The sequence below is a fragment of the Triturus cristatus genome, chromosome 3_2 (genome assembly GCF_964204655.1).
Source record: "Triturus cristatus chromosome 3_2, aTriCri1.1, whole genome shotgun sequence".
Lineage (NCBI taxonomy): Eukaryota > Metazoa > Chordata > Amphibia > Caudata > Salamandridae > Triturus > Triturus cristatus.
Window position 1 is genome coordinate 609224454 of NC_140584.1, and position 24258 is coordinate 609248711.

The 24258-nt window shown below is 45.0% G+C and overlaps 1 protein-coding gene across 2 annotated transcripts in view; it reads right to left on the reverse strand.

The window, feature by feature from the left end:
• KCNQ4 (potassium voltage-gated channel subfamily Q member 4) overlaps positions 1-24258 on the reverse strand; it is an 821604-nt gene that overhangs the window by 18023 nt on the left and 779323 nt on the right. For both annotated transcript variants that reach the window (XM_085648482.1, XM_085648483.1), the window contains one exon: positions 6327-6458. In XM_085648482.1, the coding sequence (XP_085504608.1) occupies positions 6327-6458 (132 nt within the window). The remainder of the gene's footprint in view (positions 1-6326; positions 6459-24258) is intronic.

The window sequence follows — 24258 nt, forward strand, 5'->3', positions numbered from 1 at the left end:
ATTTGTTTAATCATGATGTTATAGTGTTAAATGTGTAAATTAATTTATTATTGATTATTTAATAATTAGTTGTTAATTAATTTAAATGAATTAATTAGTAACTAATGATGGTAATTAAGTAATTAATTTTAGGTGTGTGTTGTGGTGTTTATAGGTGTAAATGGTGAGAAGTAATTTATTTTTACTGAAGAATTATTAATTAGTTGTTAATTCGTTTTATTTAATTATTTAGTCATTAATTATGGTAATTGTGTAATTCATTTTAGGTGTGTGATGTGGTGTTTATAGGTGTAAATGGTGGGAAGGGTGGGAAGTAATTTATTGTGTTGTGGATATTATAGTGTCAAAGAATGTGTACTCAATGAATGTTTATTATCTTTTTTTATTAATAATGTGTTTAATTAATTATTAATTATGTTAATTATGGAAATACATTTAAATAAAAATGTTGAAGTCTTTTTCATTGGTGTGGTGTTATAGGGTAGGAAATAATATAAATACAATTATGTTTTAAATAATTTGTTTGTTTGTTAATATTTGCTCCTTTTAAATAAACATTGTTTATAAATGTATTTATTAATTTATTTTATATAATATTTGTACCTTTTTGTGATATGTAATTAACATTATGATATCTGTTCTTTTTATATGTTTAATATATTTAATCGTCTATTTTAAAATATTGTTTATTTATTTTTACATTTATTTAATTTTTTCAATTGTTTAGATGTTATCAGTAATTTTTGTTTCTCTGCTATCCAACACTTTCCCTACTGTTGCACTCACTGGGTTGGAAATAGTAATTTTTACCCCTCCGCTATCCAATACTTTCCCTACTGTTTCACTCATTGGAGTGAGTATAATAATTTGTACCTCTCCGCTATCCAGCACTTTCCCTACTTTTACACTTACTGGAGCAGGAATAATAATTTTTACCTCTCCTCTACCCAGCACTTTCCCTACTGTTGTACTCATTGGAGTGGGAATAGTAATTTTTACCCCTTCGCTATCTAATACTTTCCCTTCTGTTGCACTCACTGGAGTGGGAATTGTAATTTTTACCCCTCTGCTATCCAAAACATTCCTTACTGTTGCACTCACTGGAGTGGGAATAGTAATTTTACCCATCCGCTATCTAGCACTTTCCCTACTGTTGCACTCACTGGAGTGGGAATAGACATTTTTACCCCTCCGCTGTTCAATACTTTCCCTACTGTTGCACTCACTGGAGTGGGAATAGTAATTTTTACCCTTCCGCTAGCCAATACTTTCCTTACTGTTGCACTCACTGGAGTGGGAATAGTAATTTTTACCCTTCCGCTAGCCAATACTTTCCTTACTGTTGCACTCACTGTAGTGGGAATAGTAATTTTTACCCGCTCCGCTATCCAACACTTTCCCTACTGTTGCACAGTTTGGTGCCGATTCCGATCCGGGTCGACCGAGTCGGATCCAGACTGTGTTCCGACCGAGCCGGAGTCTTGCAGTCCGACCGATCGAGTACGATGCGGCCGTATGCTGCCGGACTCGGTTCGGTCAGACTCCCATAGAAGTCAATGGGAGCCGGTCGTACAACGCGTACATGGGCTCCCATTGACTGAATGGGTACGTCTCGCACAAGGGCGCCCCCTACAGTGGGTACGCATCGGTGCCGTACGCACCGTACATGCCTGTGTTGGGGTACCCTTGGGTCTCCCCCTGTGTCCGAGTAGTAGGGCTATGGGTGACAGGGGTCCGACGCGGCCCCCCAAAGGCAACCACCCGGACGTTTTGCGAGCCGGACACTCCGGCTCGCCCCGGCTGTCCGACGCGTGCATCGTACTGGCTCGGTCGTAAATCGCATCCATTGCACGCCACGGTTAGCTTACGACCGAGACGTACGGAGCGGTTCGGACCCGGAAACGACTCGGTCGGTGAATTTCACATAGCTCGCATCGTACTTGCTCGCTCGTACAGCTGTACGAGTTGGGTGGAAAACACGCGTACGGCTCGTAGTTTCCCTTCCGACCCAGATCGGATTCGGTCCCTTTGTAGTGGGAATATTATTTTTTACCCCTTCGCTAACAGCACTTTACCTACTGTTGCAATCACTGGAGTGGGAAAAGTAATTTTTAATCCTCCGCTATCCAACATTTTCCCTACTGTTGCACTCACTGGAGTTGGAATAGTAAATGTCATTCTTCTGCTATCCAACATTTACCCTACTTTTGCACTCACTGGAGTGGGAATAGTAAATTTTACCCCTCCGCTATACATCACTTTCCCGACTGTCGCACTCTTTGGAGTGGTAATAATCATTTTTACCCCTCCGCTATCCAACGCTTTCCCTACAGTTGCATTCACTGGAGTTGGAATAGTAAATTTTATTATTTCGCTTTCCAAAATTTTCCCTACTGTTGTATTTATTGTATTGCAAATGAACGTTTTAAATTTGTTTTAATAGTTTCATGTTTTAATTAATTATAGAATATCTATTTAAATTTTAAATCATTGATATATGTCTATATTTTATTTTTATATAATTTAAAAGTTTAAAATTTACATAAATATAATAGTTAATACATTATTTTAAAGTAAATATATGTATATGTATATATTAATGTTTGCGTATTTTTTATTACGTTTATTTTTTATATTTAGTTAAAATGTATATTACATGTAATTTATTTTGTTAAAGATCATATTCATATTTTATATATTTAATATATATTATTTTATTGATTTATATTTTTTAATCAATATTTTTTACATCTATATTTTTTACTTCGATATTTTGGATTCAATATTTTTGTACTTACCCTTTTAAGTATAGGGAGTCGATATTTTGCATTCTATATTTTTTTTTGATATTTTTTACATCGACGTTTTTAGCATCGATATTCTATGAGTAAACCCAAGGGGCATTAGCTATTGCACGCTTTGCTAATAGTATGCATAACTCCTTTGTTAATGTTGGATTGTAACGAGCTATTGAAGACTTCGGTGTGACAGGTGGTGAAATTACCATTAAGCATATATAGTATCCCTTCAAGATCTTGTTTATGACCCATTTGTCTGCGGTGATTAGCTTCCACTGTTCCAGGTGAGACATCACCGCTCCTCCTACTGGAGTGGGTAACTCAGGAGGGGTGTTGGAGCCTCATTGTAGATTTACAGAGGAATTTCCTCTCTGGAATTAGACTTTTTGGATGGGTGGCTTACATGTTTCTCATGATACTGCTGTCTTTGACCCTGCTCTTAATATTGTTTAGACTGATATGACCATCTCAGGGACTATGCCCTCTGATGAAAGTTTCACCTTTCCACGGCCAAACTGAGAACGCAAACCGGCCCTGGCAATTAAGTTGGACCGGCCATGTGGGGTGGGGGGCTGGATGCTAGTGGGAAACACTGCTGCTGTTTTTGTTTTTTTGTTACAGGGGGGCGATATTGTAGCACTGCTGCAAAACCGGCCCCCAGTAACAAAAAATTGGCCCCACCTCTCCCAAACCAGACCCCACCCTTCCGTCCCACAGGGAAAACACCCGGTGCCCGCTACAGCCAGTCCGGCCCTGCACCTCATGTATGTGTCTGTATTGCTGAATGAAAAACGTTTTTGTCTTCTAGGCCAACAGCATTTAGTTTCTCTGCTTCATTGTTTAGGTGTGTTGTCTGAAAAGGGCAGATTTGCTATTTTGTGTTGCACATCTGGTTTTCGGGATGATAATCGAAGCCATGAATTCCTCCTCTAAGTGATGTCATGGCAGTATCCTGTAGCGACTAATTCTGGGGAGTGCACTGTAGAACTTATTACTCCGTTTGAGATCAAAAAGGCTTCCCACATTATTACTATAAAGTCTTGTTGCCGATGTTTTGGCACAACAGGAAGTAAAGACTGCATGGCATCCCATATTTCTCATTGGTATCTCTCAAGCAGTGCTGTTTTACTGTCATTTTTTAAACAAGCAGATGCAGGGCCACCCATCATTTTGCCGGTGGAATATATCCTCATGCTTTCCCTTTCTGGTGTTACAGATGTCTCGTGGGTAGAAGCATATTCTTTTCAGACCAATGAACAATGACTGAATCCAGTTTCAGGTCTGTCTTTAAAAAAACTGGATCTTCTTGCGGAGGTCTGTACTTTTTCAGTAGGCATGGTGCTACTGCCTTGACTGAAGCACAACGGAGACCGATGGTTGAGGAATTTCTAATGGAATTTTAAGTTTAACAGCTCCTCTTGCCAGTACTTCCTGAAAGTCAAGATTTCATCCCTTGGTGATACTCTGAGCAGAGACTTAGAAGGTGACGTAGATGTGTAAGATGTACGAGACACATCTGTGAAAGAATTAGGTCGGGATTTGGTATATGATCTTGTTTGTCTACCGACAGGAGAACATTAAGGTGGGTTTGTTTTGCTCCTTGTAGATTCTTGTGGGGAAGTAGGCTTGCATTTTCTAATTGGAGACATGGAAGTTGCTTTTGATGATTTCATTGGTGGAGAAAGGTCAAGGGGCAGTAAAGGTGTCTGAACCAGATCCTCAAATGGTATGATTGCCTGTAATGGTTGATAAGGTATAGAAGCTGAACCAGGGAATGTAGCCGTTTACAAATGACAAAAAGATGATATGTTTCCTCTCGCTGTCTCTTTTTTTGGTGAAGACTAAGGATGTTTATCCAAAGTCTATCTGAGTGACTCAGAATGGTTCAAGGAAGGTGATAAAGACCAGACTGCAGGTGGTTCAGGTGGAAAAAAGATCCTTCTCTGTCTCCCCAACATTGACTATGAGGTGGTAGATGTCGATCTTGGTATTTTTCGATGGTGTTAGTGTGTGTCACCATTGATTCTGGTGCTTTCACCGTTGGTAAATATGACATCTTGAAACAGGTCTTATCACTGGAGATTTTGTCACTGATGGTGTGACTGATGATGATTAAGTCCGATGCTTCAAAGAGAACAAAGATTATGGGTTTCGCAACACTGACCTTGAGTGTCTCGACGTCATGTATCGATGGTGATGACGAGGCGACAACGACGGCGAACATAATGGCACTGATGCACTCAACAGTAATGTCAACGCTTCTGTTGCAGCTTGTCTGTGACAATGGGAATGGTGGGGGCATCTGTCTTAGCCACATAATTTTCTCGCACTGAATCTTCCCCTGAGGGAGTCCTTGTCGGGAGGAGGCAGACTTGTTGAAGCAGGCTGGGAGGCTGATCTTTCTAGACTTCGTTTTATCTTTCCTGCCTCTGCCTCTTAATCTGATGCCTTCTTAGTCTTTTAAAGTTCCCTTTGACTGTTATTTTAGCAAATGTTAAATTCCTTGACAGAGTGTAATGGGGAGGGATACTGCCCAAAGCTTATGAAAGTCAGTAACTGCCTTTTTTCTCCCACATGAGGGACACTTTGAGAAAAGAGCACATTCTGACTAATCAATCTTGACAGGATGAGCAGTAAACTGGTACACTCAATGGAAGATGCAACAAGACGTCGAGTGGAACAGTAGAACAGTAAATATTAATATTCTCACTGGATAAAAGAAGCTTAGAGGTGTGAAATCCTCACAGTTGTCCAGTGATCCATGTCTCACAAGCCAGAAGAAAAACTGGTCCCGGGAGGCAACTATCACTACAAGGTATTGTGGGAAGGGGTGCCTCCCAGGTTCTTAGAGAGACAAGCTCCTATTATCTCTACCTGCATTGTAAGTCTATATGGCTGCGTGTGTACCCTAATGCATACATTGTTACTAGAAAATCTTGTATTTTGGATCCTGCAGCGCAGTCTTTTTTAACCTATATGACAACTTTATGAGCACATTCAGGAAACAAATATGCCTCTGATAGACTTCCACTATATTTTCATTATTACATTCATGGACATAGACATTATTTACTGTGGTTTCCATGGAAGAAAACTATGCAAAAAGGTTTCCAGAGTCCACATAAAACAGGAGAATTTTCAAGCATTAATGACTTTTAATGAAGAGCCTACAGTGCAGAGCCATGTAATATCTTTGTGATTTCATCATCTAATGTTTACTTGATTGTTAAAATATATTTGACTGTTTTACTTTGTGTTAGTGTCTATTTTTGAACATGTACAGTGTAGAGACAATACACGATTTCTAAAATATTATTTTAGCAAGAGATAAATAAATGTACAGCAGAGAAAGATCTATTCTCTGCTTCACCTCATAGTTAAAATGGATCCTTCCTGAAGAGAATGAGTATGTCAAGTGAAAAAGCAGACCACTTTCGCCAGGATTATTTACAGGTCCAGGGACCCTTTTTCCACAATGATGACCTTGGGATAACTCCTTCACCCACCATCCTACAACTGAACACCCACCGGCACTGCAGGCTTTTGATGCGCCCCAGCATGTCCAAGTGTCCAGCGGAGTACTGCTCGATCACATCCTTCACATCATAGGGTCGCAGGGTCTCCTTAAACTTCCTCTTTGCCACCAGGAACTTGAGGATCCTACAGGAACATAACATCTCCTATTAGTAGGTTTAAGTCATATGCTTGGAATCAGTAAGACAAAAGTCTATGTTATTGACTGCAAAGAGGGGGCATCAACAAATAATCTGCAACTGTGCATACCCATGCAGGACATATCCACTGATACCGTGCATGCCGACACCCCAGGTAGTATTGTTGATGCATATCTGCATGTCTACACTGGACATTTGTGCTGCTGCCCAGCATGACCATGCAGAATGTTGTACTATTGAAGCAACACTGCATGTCTATACAGAGAATCTGTGTGTCTACTGACAATGGCCACTCTTTACATCTGTGCGGCCTCAAATGCACTTGTCCATGCAGGGTTGCCGTTTGACTTCTACTACTGAATATGAAGACAATGACCTTCGAGCAGATAACATTTGCAGAGCTTTAACATGAATTCTTGTGATCTATTATTGCGGCTGCCTAGATTTAAGCCTGTATTTGATGACACATTGCTCTTGGTGATGACATTACTAGATTACTGCGGTACATTAGTAAAAAAAAAGAAGCTATGATGACGTACACGTCACCCATGCCACCTGTCATGTTTGACCAAGATTTCCTCTTGGGATGGTCGCACAATGATGCACACAAAGAACAGCAAAAATGAGGAGAAGCAAAGCATTTCTCCTCGTTTCCCCATGTTAAGACCAGGTTTTCCCTGGTCTTAATTTTGGCGCTGCCTCCTATTTCCGCCACCCTTGTAAATTGGGGGCAGTGTCAAAATCAATGGGTGTTGCGAGGGAACGCCCACCGCAATACTCATTGCCCATCCCTTTCACACTAAGTATAGTGTGAAAGGGTGCCTTATTTGCAAGGCGGCGTTAAGCCACGTTAAATGGCTTACGGCCGCCTTGTGAATAAGGCGTAGCCCCTATTGCCACGTCCCTGTGGCGATAGGGGCTTGTAAATATTCCCCCATGTCTTCAGCTGTGGTGCCTGCAGACGTCATAGGGTGGCCGCTGCAAGAATCGCCAGCAAACCCCCCCCCTCCCCCCCTCTGACATATGGCCTTCGTGGTGCCTCTGCAGCAGGAACCGCAACAGGCGGCAAAATGTCTAGGTATGCTACTGGTCTTGAGTCAATTGGACTGAGTCTATAGGTAAACAAGAAGCTCAGGATTAGTCTAGAACTCCACTGCAGGAAAGTGGGACTCAGGTACAAAGGCAAGTCCTCCAGAGTTTTGTTCTGGCTGCGCGGTTCTATATATTTGGTTGAAAATGAAATACAAAACCAAGAACAGTTTAAAACAAAGTCTAGATTTACCATGAAAGTTAAAAAAAAAAAAAGAAATTGTTTTAAAAGAAAAAATGTGTGCACTACATTGAATTCCAGTTAGGACTCATAGTTTTATCATCAAAAAGGGGAAAAAGGGAAAAAGACAAAAGGATAGAGAGGCAGGTTAGTAAAGTTTTAAGAATATGAACGTGTGTATGGGTTGAGGTGTGTGGGGAGGATTTTGATCATGTTTCTGACCCAAATGCCAAAAATGGAGCGGGAGGGATGTGGATCTAAGGTGGGAGTAGAAGCAACACATATTATTATAGAGTTTTATATTTTACAGAGTTTTATATAGCGTGAACTTGACCCGAATCAGGAATCAGAGCGCTTTACATAGCACCAGTTGCATTACATGAGGACACATTCATTTTTAGGTCTCGCCTGAGACAGCGCTTTAGCGCTGCACTCGCGAGAGCTTTTGTAAATGGGGGATCTGGAAGTGCAAACGAGTGCTTTCAGGCCTCCAAATACAGTGCATGTGCGCCGGCCGGGCGCGCGCACCATTTGGAGGCCTGAAAGCACTTGTTTGCTTTCACTTTCGCGGGCCGCACGGCCGCTTTGATGTTTGATCGCGATCACTTTCACACAGTGCATGTGCTCTGGGCGCGCGCACCATTTGGCAGCCTGCGTGTACATTTCGCGGGCGCTTTGATGTTCTCAGTGAGCCGCGCGGCCACTGCGAACATCAAAGCGCCCGCGAAATATACATGCCATTTGCCACCCCCTCCCTTATCCCACTTCCTGCTTGTCTTGTTTGACAGGCATCTTCACTTGCTTTTTCGAGTACCCTTGAAGGGAGTGATGCAACGTGTTGATAAAGTAACTTCTTGCGTAACTCGTGCTAGCACTGGCCTCCATCTGCCATAGGTCCCTTTGATGGTACTAAAGTGGTATTTTTCCAACACATTACAGCGTTGGTTTAGGCTTTTCATTCATTTATTCAGTCCAGCTCTGGTCTCCAGCTATGCATGCTACTTACACAAACAAGCATTTGCATTGCAATAGGTCTCGCAGTTACACGAGTTAAAGCTATTGGCATTGTAAATGACAATGCCAATAGGCATTGTTATTTGCAATGTCAATAGCTCAAACTCGCGTAAATGCGAGACCTAATGCATTGCAAATGCTTGTTTTGTTAGGCACGGGGAGATTAAGTGATTTGCCCAGAATCACAGGATGATCAGCATCATTGCCGAGACTCGAACCCAGTTCCCCAGAATCGAGGTCGACCGCCCTAGCCGTTAGGCCAACTACTCTCCCCGATTGACAAACATATGGGTAAAAAAACAGAAAAGAGAGCAAGAAGTTCGGGGGTAAGCTAACCTCCAGAAGAGCATTTAAAAAAACAAAAGTGAAACATCAGCCAGTGACAGGCCGGTGAGGGATGTGGGTATAAAGGGGAAAAGGATAATCCTTGTTAAAAAAAAATACTGAGAACCGCTTCTGGAGATACCTTAAAAACATGTACAAAGCAATTTCATAAACTAAAAAAACTTTATATGAAAAATGATCAATTCCATGTTTTCTATGAAATTAAATACAACACTCTGGCGGGCAGTGATGCCTCAGTTCTCATTAAAACAGCAAATGAAAGGGCTGACCGTTTAATCTTACGAGAACCATGGCAAGTAGGTATGGCATATAAAAAAATTACCACAGCAAATCTCTTTATTTTACAGAAGCCACTGTCTTATTATTACCATAAACATTATTTATGCTGAAATAATTAGCAATTTTGGGGTATAGCATATTAAAAATACTCCTCTAACGAAAGAGAACCAATTGTATTAAATATGTTAAAATGTTTTACTTAACAAACATCTCTTGCAATGCACCTCAATTATTTCCGATAGCACCCTCCACCGTTCCGAAACTGGGATGTCAATACAGGTCTACCACTGAACCTCAAACCTTACCTACAGCACCATCTGAAACAGTAATCTCCTCCCCCAATGTACTTGAATCCTGGCATCCCCTCCCCACTAATAATCTAGTACTAGGGCACACACACAGCTCTGTCAATGGACTTCATTCCTGAACTGCAGCACCTGCTGCTAATTCAGCACTGTGACCCAAATGTAGCTTCAGCAATGCACATCAATCCTTGGAGCCACTCACAGCTCTACCAATGCACCTCAATCCTGACCGGCAGCTCTCAATATTAATACAGCCTTCAAGCCTACACATAGCATGGCAATGCACATCCATCCTTACCTGGAGCACTGGCTGCAACTCCAGTGCTTGGACCCACTCAAAGCTCTGCCAATGCACCTCAATACTAATGTGCAACACCCACTGCTAATACAATGCTGCCAATGCACCTCAATCCTGACGTTCAGCATCCACTGTTGGAGAGTACTGGGACCCACACACAGCTCTCCCTATGCATCTCAATCCTGACTGGCAGCATCCATTGATGGAGAGCACTGGGACCCACACACAGCTGGGACCCTCATACAGGTCTGCCAATGCACCTCAATCCTGACCGGCAGCATTCAATATTAATACAGTCTTCAAGCCTACACATAGCATGGCAATGCACATCCATCCTTACCTGGAGAACTGGCTGCATATCCAGTGCTTGGACCGACTCAAAGCTCTGCCAATGCATCTCAATACTAATGTGAAACACCCACTGTTAATACAATGCTTCCAATGCACCTCAATCCAGACCTGCAGCATCCACTGTTTGAGAGTACTCGGACCCACATACAGCTCTGCCAATGCACCTCAATCCTGATCTGCAGCATCCTCTGTTGGAGAGTACTGGGACCCACACACAGCTCTGCCTATGCACCTCATATCTGACCTGCAGCATCCACTGTTGGAGAGTACTGGGGCCCACACACAGCTCTGCCAATGCACCTCATATCTGACCTGTCGCATCCATTGTTGGAGAGTACTGTAACCCACACACAGCTCTATCAATCAGGGGCGTAACACAGGCCCCCGCATCCCCCGCAGTGCAAGGGGGCCTCAAGCTCCAGGGGCCCCCCTCAGCCATGCTATTCGGCTGGGGAGATCCTGATAGAGTCCATGAGGGGGCCCCTCCACGTACCTTGCAGGGGGCCCCTCAATTATCGTTACGCCACTGCTATCAATGCGCCTCATATCTGACCTGCAGCATCCACTGTTGGAGAGTACTGTGACCCACACACAGCTCTGCCAATGCACCTCAACCTTGACCTGCAGCATTGAATATTAATACAGTCTTCAAGTCTACATGTAGCATGGCAATGCACATCCATCCTTACCTGGAGCACTGGCTGCAAATCCAGTGCTTGGACATACTCACAGCTCTGCCAATGCATCTCAATACTGATGTGTAACACCCACTGCTAATGCAATGCTGCCAATGCACCTCAATCCTGACCTGCAGCTTCCACTGTTGGAGAGTACTGGGACCAGCACACAGCTCTGCCAATGCACCTCATACCTGACCTGCAGCATCCACTGTTGGAGAGTACTGTGACCCACACACAGCTCTATCAATGCACCTCAATCCTGACTAGCAGCATCCACAGTTGGAGAGTACTTTGACCCACACACAGCTCTATCAATGCGCCTCAATCCTGACCGGCAGCATCCACTGTTGATGAGTACTGGGACCCACACACAGCTCTGCCAATGCACCTCATATCTGACCTGCAGCATCCACTGTTAGAGGGTACTGTGACCCACACACAGCTCTATCAATGTGCCTCAATCCTGACTGGCAGCATTCAATGTTAATACAGCCTTCAAGCCTACACATAGCATGGCACTGCACATCCATCCGTACCTGGAGCACTGGCTGCAAATCCAGTGCTTGGACCCACTCACAGCTCTGCCAATGCACCTCAATACTGATGTGTACCACCCACTGCGAATACAATGCTGCCAATGCACCTCAATCCTGACCTGTATCATCTACTGTTGAAGAGTACTGGGCCCACACCCGGCTCTGCCTATGCACCTCAATCCTGACCGGCAGCATCCATTGTTGGAGAGCACTGGGACCCACACACAGCTCTGTCAATGCACCATAATACTGCCCTGTATCATCCACTGTTGAAGAGTAATGGACCCACAAACAGCTCTGCCAATACATTTCATATCTCACCGGCAGCATCCACTGTTGGAGAGTACTGGAACTCACACAAAGCTCTGCCAATGCAGCTCATATCTCACCTGTCTCATCCACTGTTGGAGAGTACTGGAACTCACGCAAAGCTCTGCCAATGCAGCTCATATCTCACCTGTCTCATCCACTGTTGGAGAGTACTGGAACCCACGCAAAGCTCTGCCAATGCACCTCAATCTTGACCGGCAGCATCCATTGTTGGAGAGCACTGGGACCCACACACGGCTCTGACAATGCACCTCATATCTGACTGGCAGCATCCACTGTTGGAGAGTACTGGGACCCACACACAGCTCTGCCAATGCACCTCAATCCTGACCTGCAGCATCCGCTGTTGGAGAGTACTGGGACCCGAACACAGCCCTGCCAATGCACCTCATATCTGACCTGCAGCATCCACTGTTGGAGAGTAGTGGGACCCACGCAAAGCTCTGCCAATGCACCTCATATCTCACCTGTCTCATCCATTGTTGGAGAGCACTGGGACACACACACAGCTCTGTCAATGCACCATAATACTGCCCTGTATCATCCACTGTTGGAGAGTACTGTGGCCCACACACAGCTCTGCCAAAGCACCTAATATCTGACCTGCAGCATCCACTGTTGGAGAGTACTAGAACCTACACAAAGCTCTGCCAATGCACCTCAAGACTGATGTGTACCACCCACTGCGAATACAATGCTGCCAATGCACCTCAATCCTGACCTGTATTATCCACTGTTGAAGAGTACTGGACCCACACCCAGCTCTGCCTATGCACCTCAATCCTGACCAGCAGCATCCATTGTTGGAGAGCACTGGGACCCACACACAGCTCTGTCAATGCACCATAATACTGCCCTGTATCATCCACAGTTGAAGAGTACTGGACCTACACACAGCTCTGCCAATGCACCTCATATCTCACCTGTCTCATCCACTGTTGGAGAGTACTGGAACCCACGCAAAGCTCTGCCAATGCACCTCAATCTTGACCGGCAGCATCCATTGTTGGAGAGCACTGGGGCCCACACACAGCTCTGCCAATGCACCATAATACTGCCCTGTATCATCCACTGTTGGAGAGTACTGTGACCCACACACAGCTCTATCAATCCGCCTCAAATCTGACCTACAGCATCCACTGTTGGAGAGTACTGGAACCCAAGCAAAGCTCTACCAATGCACCTCAATCCTGACCTGCAGTATCCGCTGTTGGAGAGTACTGGGACCCGCACACAGCCCTGCCAATGCACCTCATATCTGACCTGCAGCATCCACTGTTGGAGAGTACTGGAACCCACACACAACTCTGCCAATGCACCTCATATCTGACCTGCAGCATCCACTGTTGGAGAGTACTGGGACCCACACACAACTCTGCCAATGCACCTCAATCCTGACCTGCAGCATCCGCTGTTGGAGAGTACTGGGACCCGCACACAGCCCTGCCAATGCACCTCATATCTGACCTGCAGCATCCACTGTTGGAGAGTACTGGAACCCACGCACAGCTCTGCCAATGCACCTCAATCCTGACCTGCAGCATCCACTGTTGGAGAGTACTGGGACCCGCACACAGCCCTGCCAATGCACCTCATATCTTACCTGCAGCATCCACTGTTGGAGAGTACTGGGACCCGCACACAGCCCTGCCAATGCACCTCATATCTGACCTGCAGCATCCACTGTTGGAGAGTACTGAAACCCATGCAAAGCTCTGCCAATGCACCTCATATCTCACCTGTCTCATCCACTGTTGGAGAGTACTGGAACCCACGCAAAGCTCTGCCAATGCACCTCATATCTCACCTGTCTCATCCACTGTTGAAGAGTACTGGACCCACACCCAGCTCTGCCTATGCACCTCAATCCTGACCGGCAGCATCCACTGTTGGAGAGTACTGGAACCCACGCAAAGCTCTGCCAATGAACCTCAATCGTGACCGGCAGCATCCATTATTGGAGAGCACTGGGACCCACACACAGCTCTGTCAATGCACCATAATACTGCCCTGTATCATCCACTGTTGAAGAGTACTGGACCCAAACACAGCTCTGCCAAAGCACCTCATATCTGACCGGCAGCATCCAATGTTGGAGAGTACTGGACCCACACACAGCTCTATCAATCCACCTCAAATCTGACCTACAGCATCCACTGTTGGAGAGTACTGGAACCCACGCAAAGCTCTGCCAATGCACCTCAATCCTGACCTGCAACATCCGCTGTTGGAGAGCACTGGGACCCACACACAGCCCTGCCAATGCACCTCATATCTGAACTGCAGCATCCACTGTTGGAGAGTACACACGACTCGAACCCTTATAGAGAGCAGAACCCTTATCTACTAACTAGGTAGACTCTCATTATATTTGGCCATATATCATAGGCAATTTTGTCCTGATTGCATATAACACTTATGGTCTACAACACAACCAATTTCCCTTGGTCTTCCATGTTCAGGGGGACAACAAAAGATCGCATTTATTCAGAACAGAAACAGAAATATACTTCTACCAGCAGCATTGTAGAAGGCGACTACAGAAGCCCACGCTCCAATTAGGAAACGTGAAGTGATCCCTATAAAGGATCGTCAATATTATCCCAGGGGCGATTTTACATACCCTCTGGTTCTGGCAGACAAATTTTATGTCTTGATAAAGGTGATTATAAGAAGGAGTTATCACCGAAACGCGTCAACGCAACCTAAAGCGTATAATTCAAGTCTCCAACACCATAATAGATACGCTGATTTGGTAGTGATACTACTCTGGTGTCATTAGAGCGGAGAAAGAATATACAAACCTGTATCCAACAAATGTGTGTTGTAACTGTTCTGTCTGCTTGTAATTGTGCAGGTCGCAATTATATATATTGTCTCAATTTTATCTTGTTTTAGTTCAGGGATTTAGTCTAGTTATCCCTAATGACTGTTTTTTAATATATTCAAATAAATGAACTTTTAACTTTTCCATATTTTGTTGTATGTATTTGTTAAGTTATAAGGCACATTATTTTATACCTGTTTTTATTTGTGCCTTAAGGGAACCCTTTCTCTTACCTAGGGAGTGTACTGGAACCCACGCTAAGCTCTGCCAATGCACCTCATATCTCACCTGTCTCATCCACTGTTGGAGATTACTGGAACCCACGCAAAGCTCTGCCAATGCACCTCAATCTTGACCGGCAGCATCTATTGTTGGAGAGCACTGGGACCCACACACAGCTCTGCCAATGCACCATAATACTGCCCTGTATCATCCACTGTTGGAGAGTACTGTGACCCACACACAGCTCTGCCAATGCACCATAATACTGCCCTGTATCATCCACTGTTGGAGAGTACTGTGACCCACACACAGCTCTGCCAAAGCACCTCATATCTGACCGGCAGCATCCACTGTTGGAGAGTCCTGGAACCCACACACAGCTCTGCCAATGCACCATAATACTGCCCTGTATCATCCACTATTGGAGAGTACTGTGACCCACACACAGCTCTGCCAATGCACCATAATACTACCCTGTATCATCCACTGTTGGAGAGTACTGTGACCCACACACAGCTCTGCCAATGCACCATAATACTGCCCTGTATCATCCACTGTTGGAGAGTACTGTGACCCACACACAGCTCTGCCAAAGCACCTCATATCTGACCGGCAGCATCCACTGTTGGAGAGTACTGGAACCCACGCAAAGCTCTGACAATGCAGCTCATATCTGACTGGCAGCATCCACTGTTGGAGAGTACTGTGACCCACACACAGCTCTGCCAATGCACCTCATATCTGACCTGCAGCATCCACTGTTGGAGAGTACTGGAACCCAAGCAAAGCTCTGCCAATGCACCTCAATCCTGGCCTGCAGCATCCGCTGTTGGAGAGCACTGGGACCCGCACACAGTCCTGCCAATGCACCTCATATCTGACCTGCAGCATCCACTGTTGGAGAGTACTGGGACCCACACACAGCTCTGCCAATGCACCTCAATCCTGACCGGCATCCTCCATTATTAGTACAGTCTACTTCAAGCCCACACATAGCATGGCAATGCACAGCCATTCTGATTTGCAGCTCCTTTCAGTTGTCCAGAATTGCCCCCTTCACCACACACATACAGCTCTGCCAGAACACATCAGTGCTTCGTCCCCCTCCACCCCCATTTCTCTGTAGAAATCCCCGATTGTACATAGTGTGCACTGGTGCTGTCAGGGGCCTGCCACTGACACTGTAGGGAGAGGGGTGCCTATAATTAGTTTTGCATCACCAGCTTGTGTCTAGTAATTAGCTTGGTGCTGGCAGGACAAGGGGCGTGGGGAGGCAGCTCATTATAGCGTCACGGCGCACAATGATGGATAGCCTCCAGGCGCCTCGTCAGCAAACTCAAACACAGCAAAAAAGGTGTCCTTTGTTGCAGGAAACGCTATCTGAGGCGAGCAGGTTTCGGAGGCCCGTCAGGGAATTCCACGAACCTCTCCCCAGCTCCCTCTCAGATTTTTAGCTCATGTTAAGTGGCAGTAATTAGCCATGCAAAGAGCAACTTGCTGACACGGCGCTGTGCCAGCAATAGATGCATATTTCCCACGAACACACACACACAACTGACACCAAATTGCCAGCCTCTCCAACGAGACCAATGTTTGAATGGGCACTAATCTGTACTCCACTCCAGCGACGGTACTGGTGGGCAAGCATTACCTGTGTATAGTGTAAGGAGCCCTCAAAGGCACGCAGCATGAGGAACTGCCTCAAGTGTGCAGTGTAGGAAGTTGACATATTTGGTAGCTGAAAAACATGACACTGATAGCAGTGTGAGGTGCTGGCACTGGAGGGCAGTGTACTGTGCCAGCATTGATGTGTAGTGTGAGGAGCTGGCAGGCACTGGTGCACATCTGAGCAGCTACCGGATGTGGACATTGTGAGAATACTACACTGGTGTGCAATCGTATATTGCAATGCAGAATTGATACAGTGCTGCACACGTTATGGGGCAATGATGCTCATTTTCAGATGGGTAGCCGCGACACCACAGAAGAGTGGGTGGTTGGCAGGGTGTTGCATTTGTTGTGATCCTAAGTGGGAAACATTTTGGTGTCATTCACAAATGACAAGGCAGGTACTCTTATTTTGCCTTGGGGTGCAGAGTGATGGAGAAGGAGGCGCAATAGACAGGTGTGGAAATGTCACTGTACTTACCTAGCGGTTATAATTTATTCTGCGGGTTCCATGTCATGTTTTACACTTTCTGTAATGCTAGAGGCGGGGGAAATAAATGTACGTGGGCGGTCTGTGTTATCAATAGTCCAATTGGGGAGTGAGCACGGGAAAAAATGTATAGACGGCTGCACAGCACTAACATAGTCAAAGGGGCAGAGGGTTCTTTATGCGTCTGAACCACAAAAGTGGGATAGTCAGAGAAGTTTGAGTAATCCATATGGCAATATGTACAGGGCAGAGATGCTGTTAAATAATTACAATGATGCCAGGAATGGAAGGAGGTCTCACGAGCAGTTGCCATGCACCTGATTTGCCTCGCAATGTAAGCATGTAAAGTCAAAAGAGAGCAATGGGTTAAAGTTTGGTTTAACCTGAACTAGTAGCGAGAATCAGCAGTTAAAACTGTCACTTTTTACTGGAGCAGACCATCAGGATTCAACGAATTGTAGTCCATTATTCACTTATGATATTCAGGAATCTTGTTTGACACAACTGGCCCTCGACATGCCTCCTACTACTTATTCTCTTTAAGGGTTACTACTTCTCAAATGCCTATGGGCATTCATTGTCCTGATGAAAACCCTCTAAAAAGAATCCTTAGGTCGAAACATCAATAATTGTCCCAATTGACCATCTTTAGAGTCACCCTTTGAGGATTTACCTGAGCCTTTATTCCTAAATTCATCTAGAGTCTTGCAGGGTATGAAGTTGTTGCCAGCCACTTGCCTTTATCTTTATTCCGTGCTGCACTTCCACACATTCAGTTCTGCACGCCTGACACACCTGAGCATTGCACCGTCACCTACCCTGTCACTTGAATAACTTTTTTAGAATATAAAAGGTTGAGGGCAATAATGAAGCCCTGACAATTTTTGGCTGGTTTGACTGGCATTGGGGAGAGGCCCAGCTCCAGAGACCCCCAAGAAGATGTCGACTCAATTGACTGTTGTCCAAAGAGCATTACTTCTTTTTTGTCACTATTACATTTAAGGCAGTTCAGGACTTCTTTTTGTAATCTGGGTTTAACTTTCTCTCTGCGTTGTTCAGTTATTTATACAGAGGTTTACACTGTGTTTCACATGTTTCTGGTGTCACCAATGGTGGGGTGGGAAGTGCTGAATTTGAGCCGGTTGTTGTAGGTGGAGCCCACCTTCAATCGATTTTGGTAAACGGTACTTATTTTTCCTCATCACACTTTGACCCAGCAGAAGTGAGATAAAAACATAAATGAGAGAAAGGAGGAAACAAAAGAAAAACAGTGACATTGATAGACAGCTGAGAAGCAAAAAGAACCTGAAAGAGTGAGATAAAGGGGTAGGGAGTGTCTGGTGGTGGATGAGAAAGGCACAACTCGGATTCAAGACTTTCCAGCCATGGTACTCAACACCCCCGACGTAGTACCAGCAGGGACTTTTGAGAAAAAAGTTGAATCCCTGCGCAAATTCTTTTACAACTTAAGCACTGGTTTTCCATATAGAAAGAAGTCCTGAACTGCCTTAAATGTAATAGAGACAAAAAAGAAGTAGTGCTCTTTGGACAACAGTCAATTGAATGGACATCTTCTTGGGGGTCTCTGGAGCTGGGCCTCTCCCCATTGCCAGTCAAATCAGCCAAACATCGGCAGGGCTTCATTATTGCCCTGAACCTTATATCTTCTAAACAAGTTAATCAAGTCACAGATTTCTGCGTATCTCCTTTGAGAATGCTCAGAAACAGGCATAGGAGGAAAGAGCCATTTTTCCTTGGGTCACATACACATTGAGCAAATGGGCTAACCATGATTAACAGCCTGCTGTCCTCCATCCACAGTCAACAATGTATCCATTAAACCACATATTTTTCCTATGCTTCATAAATGTATTCTGTCCTTCTACATGCCTTTGGTTAAGAGTTTTCCACTTTATTATCCACTGGTCTACTGTGACTACCTTTCGCTTCCTCCTGTTTTGGAGGTGAGCATTTCAACAGCAAATGCCATCTAAACCATGGTCTACTCCCCTTTACACCTTGGCCTGTGCAGCTGACCTCCCAAATCCTGAGTATTTCTGTCCTTAACACCTTGGCTTTTGGAATTCAATGCCCTAGATCCTGTGGATGTCTGCACTCTCTGGGGCTTATTTACAAGCCCAGTGCACCACCAGAACGTCACTTCTATTGACATTGCAGGGGTGCACTGGGCTCACCCTTATCTACGAGGGCATTGCCTCACTCTGCAATGGGAAGGCATGCACTGGGCATTACGGGGCTTGTTCCCATGAAACACCTATGGCATTTGACACACTCCCAGGTTGACAACATGCTGTAAACCTGGGAATGCATCTAAAGCCTATGCCTCGCCAGGGTGGTGGAAGGGTAGGTTTGTGTGTGGGAAGGTGTGCCTTCCCCCACAAAACAACCTGATTTCAAATGCAGACACCCCTGCTCCATGGTACGAGGGTGCCTGCATTGGTGCATGGCAGCCATTTGTGCGCAAGCGCAGTGGAAGAGTACCGCAGTGCATAGATACGGCACATTCATGCCCTTTTCTTTTGACATAGGGCATCGCAGCAGGAAGGCTTGCAGTGCTGCCCTACGCCAAACTGTTGTAAATAAGCCCCTCTATATTTTCCTTTTGAGAGCAACTTCTATATCCCAGACATTCTCCACCATCCCAGCATGTCTCCAAATCTTCAAGAACGTCGGAAAATTGTCAAGTGTGTGGGTGAATTACATCCAATGCCTGCATCTACAGATCACACTACACGTTTATGAACTTTTTTGCATCTGATATATTTTGAAAAGTCCCCCAACTTTTAACTTTGCAAAAAATTGAACGTTTCCCAATTTTCCTTCCCAAATGCAATGATTTTTCAAAGAGAGAATGGTCATTAAATAGAACTAGCTATGCCAAACATTATGTATTTGATTCAGGCTACAAGTCTACAATGGGCATACTTACATGCTGGAAATTTAATATGTGCTTTTTCTCTGGAAGTTTAAATTTTGCAGAGATTTACCATCCACAATGTAAAGAAAAAGCCTCGCCAAACTAGGACAGCTCTAAAATAGCACAGAATTTGTCTTTAGGTATGGGTTTTTTCAGCCCATATGTCTACAGACCTACTGCTTCCAATATAGTAAGAGAGAGATTTGAGCCTACCAAGTTCTACCATTGGCTTGCTTCATCAGCCCCTTTCAGCCATTGGTTTGAGACTTTGTCAATCACGTCTTGGCTCAGCCCAGTTGAATATTCATCTCTCAACTAGGGATATTTGCTGTGTGAATGTAACCTTCCACCTCCTCTTGAGTGCTTACACTAAACCTCGCAAACAAATATTTTACAACCACAGCCCTCTCAGGTCCACTCCAGTTGGCTTTAACATGCTTATTTATGCAGCATATATTATCATATTAAACCCAAGCCTATTAGCTTTGTCAGTGCTTGTTTCTTCAGTGCTTTATTTTCCTCTCCTTCCAATTTCCTCATTTAGGAATGGGAAGAGTGCGGTTATACAGAATATTTTTTATCCTATATATTATAAGGTTTGAAACTCGTAAAAAAAAACATTCTTCCACATATATTTTACTAGATTTTATCTGGTGCAGTTGGTGCTGGAAGAAATGTTTTGTGTGTGCTAAAATTCCCCACAATATGTAAACTCGATCAAAGTGAGAGTCTGTTTTAGGCAGACCATTCCTCTGCAGAAAAACATTTTCAGTGAGGAATAAGTATATAATATGCATTGCATATTGATGAAAACAGACTCTTACGCGTATGTCCTGAACGGAAAAACTTTGCAAACTACGTGAAATTGCAAAGTTTTCCAGAGGCCTTCCCGAAAATAGCAACAAAAAACTACCCCTAATCTACACCATCCATTCTAAGCTCTCAGTAACTGTACCGCAATGAGTCGCCTCGAGGTCAAATTGGTTAGGCCAGAAAAGCAGGTGACGATTGGCTCCTAGTCCCTCCCAATTCTCTTGAGGTGAAGAACATTCAAAGGGGCCCTTAGACAAGCGCCTACTATCCTACGGCGGCGATAGAGTCAATGCCTCTTCCACCGAGGTTCTTCTTGTGACGTCATCAGGACACCGTTGCCGCTTACTTTCTCAGCAAAAGAGGAGAGTGTGATAAATAGGCGTCAAGCACGTGCTGCTCGCTCACGCCGCTCTTCCAGGTGTGATGGATACTCTAGGGGGATTTTAGGCAGTCTCTCTGCGTCAGCTCCCGGGCAACAGGAAGGCAAGTGTGCAAGGCCAGCAATTCCTTTATTTTGTGCAATATCGCAATATAGACCTGCCAAAATGTTCACGGTGTGAGACGGGGGCGGGGGCTTGGAGGTGCAGGGTTTAGTGCCCAGCACAGCATGAGGCCCTTCTACCAGCTTCCAGTCGATATAACATGCTTCTAATGTACTAGGGGGGTTTCATACAATCATACCCCCAATTGGACTGTCAGGTGGCGCCTCTTTGCAGAGTGGTTGAGAAAGGGGGCAGGGCCTCTGGCGACTACCCCAAAACTGGCCTTTATTTTTTATTGGGGGACGGACGCTGCCCCCTCTGGGCCCATTTGGGTAACGGGGACCCCATACCCTGGGTCCAGCCTTTTTGCAATTGGGGATGTGCGGCCCCATTTCCCAGGCTCATTTTGGCCCTGTGTACCCTATTGCATGGGGCCCGTGTATTAACCGTAGGTGCTCCCATGGCACCCAGTCTGCATTGGAACTGCCGTTGGAGCCTGAAGGCTCACCCGGTCCCTGCCGGCTCCACGTCTCCTGCATAAGCCGGTATTACTTTCAGTCACCGGGAGTTGCTAAACATGCGGCTCCCTGTGTCTGAAAGCAATTTGTCTGTTTCCTTGCTCGCTTGAGAGAAGGAAGGGATCAGACGAATTCTCTGCTTACAGCAAGTGAGAGCATTTCTCCGCCCTCGCTTGCTGGAAGTGGATTGTTTGCTGTGACTTGGAAAGAGCAGTTAAAGCTCCCGCCAAGCCACAGCAAACAGGTATGTCCGGGGGTGGGTCCCCCGGGAAATAGCAGGAACTGATCCCGAGGGGTGGCTGTCCCCAGGGCCATATATGGCTTCATGACGGGGGCTCCGTGGCTCCTCTCCAATGTAAAACTTTGCCCTGGGTGGTGGCGGTCCCCTGGCTGTGGGGGTCCCGGATGCCCCGGTGAGGTAGTGGTACATGGGGCCCCACATGGGCCCCCCTGAAAAGTATTTCACATTTGGCCTTGGGAGGTGGTGGTCCCCAGGGCTCAGGGGTTTGCCCTCATGGGAAACCCCTGCATAAATGAAAAACAGTGCTCCAGGGAGGTGGCGGTCCCTGGGTCTTTTATAAGCCTGAGGAGGGGGGCACCAGTGCGCCCCCCTCCTTTTTATACCTCTTCATCCCCCAGGACCTGGTCCACCTAGATGCTAAAGATTGTAGAAGTGCAGGAGCCCGTGCTTCTTTTTTTAACATTATTCAGTGGGAACTGCCGATCCAGCTTGACTCCACTCCTGCTAAAAATGTTTTTAAAAATGCTTTTAGGCCCCGGTGGAGTCCCTGTGGGACCACCCAAGAGGTCTAGTGGGTCACGGTATTCCTACCCTGCCCCCGTCTCTTTTTTAAAAATGTTTTTGTGGGACTAGGCTGAAGCCTAGCCCCAAGATGGCTGCCAACACATCCTGGTTTGAAGTGTTGGCAGCCAATGAGATCTCAGCAGGAGATGGCCTTCGCGTCTCTTTATATACAAATTTGAATTTCTTCTAATAACTTCGCAACTACTGAACGGATTTACACCAAATTACAAACAGGCACTTCCCTGGACCACTATCTACCTTCCTGCCAAATTAGGTCTAATTCTGTTCGGCAGTCCGGGCTGTAGCTGTGTCTAAAGTTCCTATGGGCATTAACATGGGGAAAATGTGTTTTGGGACCCCCTTTCTTTTGGGCCCCCGCTTGATGGATCACCACGAAACTCTCAAGACAGCAGCTGATGTGAGCGTCGTATTAGTTTCGAAAATTTCTTATACATATATAACTATACCTTGTGAATTTCTGTGGTCTTTTTTAGTTTAAAACGTTAATGTTGTCACTGACATATTCATCTAACTGTAATGTTACTTTAACCTTTGTTTCTTTCAGTTGATATATATGTGTAAATATATATATATTTGTTTTTTCAGTTAACATATATATTTATATATATAAATATATATATTAATTAAAAAAAACAAAGGTTAAAGTAACATTGTAGGTAGATGAATATGTCAGTGACAATAACAAAGTTTTGAACTAAAAAAGAACGCAGAAATTAAACTTGCGCCCCCGTCATGCACTGCTTATGACCTCACCTTTTACATCACTCATGAAATCTCCTATGACATCATTTATAACATCACTCATGACATCTCAAATTACAACATTGCTGACATCATTGATGACAACCTCCAATGAGTGCGTTAGTTTGTTTTATAGTTTACATAGAGGTGAGTAAAACCCATATTACTTTTCTACCTAATTTTGTACAGCCTATGTCCAGCTAATGGGTGTAAGTGTTTAGAAAATGCATATGTTCCTAATGCATCATAGGTGTGTAGAGGTATTGAACACTGTTGGAAGTGGCCCTTTAGACTGTGCTTTCCCTTGACGTTTTTCTTTTCTCCTTCTCAGTTTTCTGCTGATCTGGATGCTAACCGTAGGACTTTGAGCATTTTTGACTCTGATGTGCAGTGCCAAATCGCTGTGCCCGTCATATACACACTGGTGATTGGTGTATATATGATTTGCTGATATGAGTTCGCTGTAAGCCCCTTGTCAAGGGGTAATACATATACCCAGGGCATGTATCTCAATTGCTCCGCACTGGTTGTGCATGAACGGAGGGAACTCATCGATTGTGGCACAGGTTTGCCCTGGTGGGGGCTGTGTGCACAGGTTACTATTACTCGAGTTGGCATTTAAAAAGCTATGTACCAAGGTTTAGCATGTCTCTTGCTATATCAGAGTTCTCCATGGGGATAGGGTGCAGTGCAGGCAAGAAGTAGGCTGGGTGCGGGTTACATGAAAGTGTCATGAATGGCACAAGGTGGTAAATTCGGCACAACAGGGCCTGCTTATCGCATGGGACTAGCATTGGGGTATGTAGGGAAAGTCTATCGAGCAGTATTCCCTATGGGTAGAATAGTAGCAGTA